The 6,057-nt window shown below is 39.1% G+C and overlaps 1 protein-coding gene across 1 annotated transcript; it reads left to right on the top strand.

Annotated features, from left to right (window-relative positions):
• The first annotated feature begins 221 nt into the window (after positions 1-221).
• On the top strand, positions 222-1,310 carry LOC146652174 (uncharacterized). Its single transcript, XM_085382220.1, has one exon. The coding sequence runs from the start codon at positions 291-293 to the stop codon at positions 1,302-1,304; it is 1,014 nt and encodes a 337-aa protein (XP_085238346.1). The 5' UTR covers positions 222-290; the 3' UTR covers positions 1,305-1,310.
• Positions 1,311-6,057: the final 4,747 nt, after the last annotated feature.

Below are 6,057 nucleotides of genomic sequence, written 5' to 3'. Positions count from 1 at the left end.
GCAAAGGGGGTTATGAATACATCCTTGTAGTCATTGACCATTTCACACGCTTCGCCCAAGCGTATGCCACAACTTCCAAATCAGGTAAAACGGCTGCAGACAAAATCTTTAATGACTATGCTTTAAGATTTGGCTTTCCAGCACGAATACATCATGATCAAGGTGCTGAATTTGAAAATCATCTGTTTACACAACTGAAAAACTACTGTGGAGTTGCTGGGTCCAGGACTACTCCCTACCATCCCCAAGGGAATGGACAAGTGGAGCGGTTTAATAGGACACTACTCCAGATGCTGAAAACACTCTCAGAGAGTCAGAAAACTAACTGGAAGGACTCTCTTAACAAACTGATTTATGCCTATAATTGTACCCGCAGCGAGGTAACTGGATTTTCCCCTTTTTACTTGTTATATGGACGCTCCCCACGATTGCCAATCGACATGCTGTTCAGCTTGACCTCAGAACAAGGAGATGGCAATCATCATGACTACATGGTAAAATGGAAACAAGGCATGGAAGAAGCATATGAGATCACGAGAGAAAATGCTCATAAAGCAGCTGTAAGAAGTAAAAGACATTATGACAGCAAGGTGAAGAGCTCAGTATTACAGCCAGGTGATCGTGTTTTAATAAGGAACATGACACCTCGAGGAGGTCCAGGCAAGCTGAGGAACCACTGGGAGGATGTGGTTCACACAGTCGTTCGTCAGGTCAGCAGAGATATCCCAGTTTATGAACTCAGACCTGAGAAAGCAAAAGGGAGATCAAGGATATTGCATCGCAATCTTCTTCTGCCATGTGACCATCTGCCTGTTGAAACTGAAGTGCGACCACGAACAAGAAAAAGAGCCGTGGAGACAAGTGAGGAAGTGGAACAAGCTGAGGAAGAGGATGACGATGATGAGTACTATCCAGTGTCATCTCAGCAGCCATTTGAGCCACTTTACCCTCCGACACTGAATCCTATGAGCACTGATGAACCAGCCAAACACCTTCAAACAGTGGAAAACATGTCATCTGAGCCAGAGAATGAACATGAAGTACTGAACCAATGTGAACAACTACCCGACCAAGAGGAAAATTATGTCGAGGAACCATCAGTGGAGGAACCTGTTCCTGCACCTGTTCCAGACAAACACAGCAGGACCTGTGAGCAAGAGCATCAGCGACCGAGTAGAGAGCGCAAGCCACCAAAGATCTTCACATATGATCGGCTTGGTTCACCAGCTTGTTATAACCTGAGAACACCATCACATCATACACACTTCATGGTTCCACGGACTGTTCAGGCATACTGCCACTGATAACTGTATGGACTTGAGTGAAAAGAAACATTGTGATCACACACGAAACACATTACTGAACAGAGACAATGTACTTACACTCCACACCAACCACAAGGAAATGGACTGTTTAACACAGAATTCATATTCAAAGTGACTTTTGGACATTGAACTGATTCATATTGTGCTTGCAGCTTAACAGACACATCCAAAGCACACCACATGGCTACGGCCACTTGTATCACTCTCATGGACATTTGTCAAAGGAGAGAGTGACTGCTTTGACAAGCTGCACTAAAATGACTTTGTTCTCAAGCCAGCAGCAGACTGTGTTAATGTAACTGCATGGACACTGTAATTCCTACAGACTGTATGAGAACACTGAAAGACTTTGGGTAATAACCCACACTAAAGAATGTATGAAAAGAGTTCCAGCTTGTGAAACTATTTTTGTAGAGTACATATAAGGTACAAGAAACAATTATAGTATGCAATGGTTTATTGTATGTGGTTTTGGTGATATTAATGGTCATAACTCCACGTTTGTGCTAAATGTTAAACATTTGGATGTTGAGGACAACATCTATTCTGAGGGGGAGTATGTGGTGGATCATAAATTTGATTAGTTTTGAAGTTGTACATCTCTGTTCCTTATATTTCATGTGATGCCCTTATTAATGTTTTATTTGTTGCTTTGACTGTTTTCGAATAGAATATGCAGTGGGAATATAGAGGGAGATAAGCAGTGAAAGTTTTGCCTGGGTTGATTGTGCGTCGATCCATTGTTAATGCCTCAGGGCTCCAGTAGGTGGGTTCGCGCGCTGCCTCCTTCACTCAATACAGACGAGTGAGAGTGAGAGCTGCGTGTCTGTGCCGTTCTTTCACCTCTCCTCACTATTTCCCCTGTTTAAGGTAACTGTCATGCACAAATCTGTATAAATGTGTGTTACTGTTGATTATTACATTGTTATCATTGTTCATTGTAGCGGAAGATGTGAATTGCAGACTATTTTGCTGAGAAGTTCCAGTTAATCTCTGTTGCTGCGTATGCTAGTTTTCGCTATTGCTCCGCCATATTGTGTGAAGATTTTTCTGTTATTATCTGTATAAGTTAACTACTGGAAGACATGCAGTACTTAAAGTATTATTTCATTGCTGTGGAAAGTTAGTGACTGTGTCAGCTAACACGTGCGAGTTAAAAAGATGTTTTTGCCTAATGCTACAGTTCATGTTATCTAAAGTATTCTCATCAGCTAATGCAGCGAACAATAGTGACTTAGTTTGGATACAGTTGTCCTGAGACTGAGTGCATCCATAAGAATATTGTTTTGGTTGTATTGCTTCTGAAACTCAATACAGACGAGTGAGAGTGAGAGCTGCGTGTCTGTGCCGTTCTTTCACCTCTCCTCACTATTTCTCCTGTTTAAGGGCACAACATAACTACCCTCTATTAATAAGTCTAGAGGTATACATCTATTGGGCACAGATGCAGGACCTGACTCTCAGACCTGCACAAAATCCTTCTAATAAGCTATAGCTTTTTAAAGGAGATAATATTCATTTTTATCACAAATGTTACTAGATATTAATGTCAATTTATGTTTTTTTAACATTATTGTTGATTTTCCCTTAATGTAAGTAAATTCAAAAATCCACTTTGAAATTCACTGCCTTGCTCCGTGCTCCTTCATGCTCTTCTTAACCTAGACAGACCTTGTGTCTCTTAAAACAGAACACCAAAAGAGCTTTTAATCATTGGTAATTGAAGACCCTGCTGGGAGTAAATGAGCCTTAATCTGACAGCTGAGTGCATACCATTAGCACCAGGGGCTTAGGCATTTGGATGGCACATTCAGTGCGATGCAGATAGAAGCAGGATTTATAGAAGTGTCAGTAACTGTGCAGCTGTGTTCGCAAGTTCCTCCACTTGTTTTGTAGGATTTCTCCCTGTGGGAATTTTACCTCAGGCTTAACCTACTTGTTTTTATGCAACTCTGTCCTCAGATGCACTTCTGTAATTTAACTGGTAAGATTGTAAAACAGATCTTTCTGTTGATCTACCTCATAAATCACATCTCATAATTTAGATTCTCCGTTTCCTTCACTCTCCATGGAAAAAAAATACATACATATATTCAGATAATGCATTTTCAGTTCAGAAGTTGTACCTATCTATTTTCCCCACATGCACGGTATGAAGGAAAAAATCTTTCTGACTTGCATCCAATTTGGCTGATAAGCTCAGGCTGTTTTTTTTCCTCAGATGAGAACTGTCCCTCAGTCAACTTAGGAAGCAGTGGGATTGAAGAGCAAGTGTGAATTAAAAGATAAGATAAAATTCATACGATAATGTTTATTTCATTTTCAAAACATTTTAAAAAGGTCATGACAAAGACAAACCTGTTATATCTGAAATGATAACATATCTGAAGTAGAGGTTAAAATATGGACAAGTTTACCTGGTACATAACTAATAATAGAAAACAAAATTCACTGATCACATATAGTAAATTCATATAAACACCTCGATCTCTTAGGTTGGTTTTCCTCAAGCCTGTAATGGAAATAAGAGTGGCAACACTTGCAACATGTAAGTGTGCTTGCTTGCTTGCTTGGTTCCACATGGCTGCTTGTGTTGGGGTAAAAGCTTTACAACAAAAAATGGTCATTTTTGCTATTTTTTGTCAAGTTCCATGTGACAAAGTAAAAACAGCTCCTCGATGGATTCCTCGAAGGTTAACTGGAGCTGCTGGGAAATGGAGACTTAAAAGAAAGGACACTCTGTGCGTGAGAAGTGAATTGTAGTGTATTTGCACATATAAAGAATGAATGAATACGCTACTGTTCAGCTGATCATCTCTTTAATCCCATTGTAGCAATAGGTACAAAATGATACGTATTTCTGATGATATCCAGCACCTACTGTTGGTAGAAATCAGCTTTCAAACCACTCAGGTAAGGCCAGATTTATTGAACCTTGAGAAGATGTTGTTAGGCTCTCTGTGGAGACTCGGCAGTCCCTAATATGCAAGCAGGACAAAATGAAATGCAAACAATTTGACCATAATGATGTTTTATAAGGTTAAGGGTAAATAGCCTAAATAGAGCCTAAATATAAAGAGAAAGCTTTTATGTTTTATGTAGAATGATTCGTTTTGCATTTTAGTCTTAGGATTCTGCCTGACTGGATAGGATTTTATTTAAAAGATAAAAACAGTTTCTGAAATTTTACAGTTGTTGAGCTAATACAAGAAAACATTTTGTGTTTTACTGAAAGCTACACTGCTTTGTTGGAGGCAGTAAAGCACAAAAAGCTAGGGTGGATTTGAGTGACAAAGACCTTTGAACATAAAGAAAAGAAAAGAAACAACAAATTGTGTAATGGTTTTATAATTATTGATTTATGTAAGTAATACGAACCATGCAACAGACTGGTGAGCTGTCCATGGTGTACCCTGACTCTTGGCCTATGAGAGCTGGGTTAAGGACCAACCCCACTGCAACCCTGAACTGGATAACCAGAAGATAATGGATGGATGGATGGATGGATGGATATTGATATTTTCAGTTTGGTAAAGAAAAAAAAGTCAAAACAATTTCCTCCCTCTCCATGACTTCTGCAGCCCCCGTAGTGTTGGAGGTTCTGACCTGGCGGTGGATTAGCAGGTTCTTAGTCAGCTCGACTACAGTTTGGGATTGACTTGGTACTCTGACCCATCCTCTTACTGCTAATTGGTTAACCCTCTAATCCAGTTCGCAGTCAGCTATAACACCCATTCAAAGGCAGCTTGACTGTTTGGCTAAAGCTCAGCGTGCTACACCAAGAAACTGCTGGCAGTCAGACTCAGTGTCAGTTCATTAACAATGAGTAGTGAGAATACACAGATACTTGGTTGACATATTTGTGTGGGAGGACTGTTATAAACAGTAAACTTGTACTCGGATTAAGTGACAGATGGAAATGTGGAGCCTGTGTAATGACTTCTTTTGAAGTCAGATCACCTTCTCTGATCTTTCAGATCTGTTATCCAGATCCTGTGATTATTGTTCAAGACATCAATATATAAACTTTGATTTTTATTCTACTCATACTTTATTTTTAGAAAATCATTAAAACACAAAAGCTGTTGAAAGAAATGCATTTTGTTTAGAACATGAAGAAAAGTCATTTTTAAGCACTCCATATTAGAACATTCCTATTATAGTTTTGGTGGGAAAGATTTTGCAGGATACAGACATTTAATAAGAAACTTACATAAGTGAAACACAGGATGGAACCTGTTATGATCGAGTTCACTCAGCTATCTAAAAATGCAAACAAATGTAGTATATAAGGGTTTTACTTGGCAGAATTCTGTCAAAAATGAAATTAATACTTCCATCCATTTAGAGAACAATTAAAGCTGCAGAAGATCAACATCTGGAATGCAGCTCTCGTATTGCAGTTCTCACATCTCTGTGGTACAGGCTTACCGCCAAACAAACAAAGGCACATGTGTTTACTCTTCATATGAACTAAAGCTTTAAGGTGAAAACAGAAGGGAATTCCTGCTTCAATAGTTTTAGCTATTGAAGCAATTTTGTAGAGCGTAGAGTGTTTTTAGAGCAGTAGATTTGTTGTGTATAGTAATATACTGTCCTCACATTTTATATGCAGCTTTTCTAGACTTATTCACTCTCAAAGTACTTTAGACTGCAATCTTAAGAGTTTAACAATGCAGAAGTATTCTATACAACTCACCTATTGCACATCCACAGCTAATTTAGAATCATC

Source organism: Rhamphochromis longiceps, linkage group LG15, assembly GCF_057381845.1.
Source record: "Rhamphochromis longiceps isolate RC_006_pf linkage group LG15, R_longiceps_female_GT1.1, whole genome shotgun sequence".
Classification (NCBI taxonomy): domain Eukaryota; kingdom Metazoa; phylum Chordata; class Actinopteri; order Cichliformes; family Cichlidae; genus Rhamphochromis; species Rhamphochromis longiceps.
Note: the sequence above shows the minus strand (reverse complement) of the source record. Positions and strands in the feature narration are given on the sequence as shown.

Excerpts from the sequence above, each read along its gene's own strand:
- LOC146652174 (XM_085382220.1), top strand. The coding sequence starts at position 291 with ATGCTGAAAACACTCTCAGAGAGTCAGAAAACTAACTGGAAGGACTCT.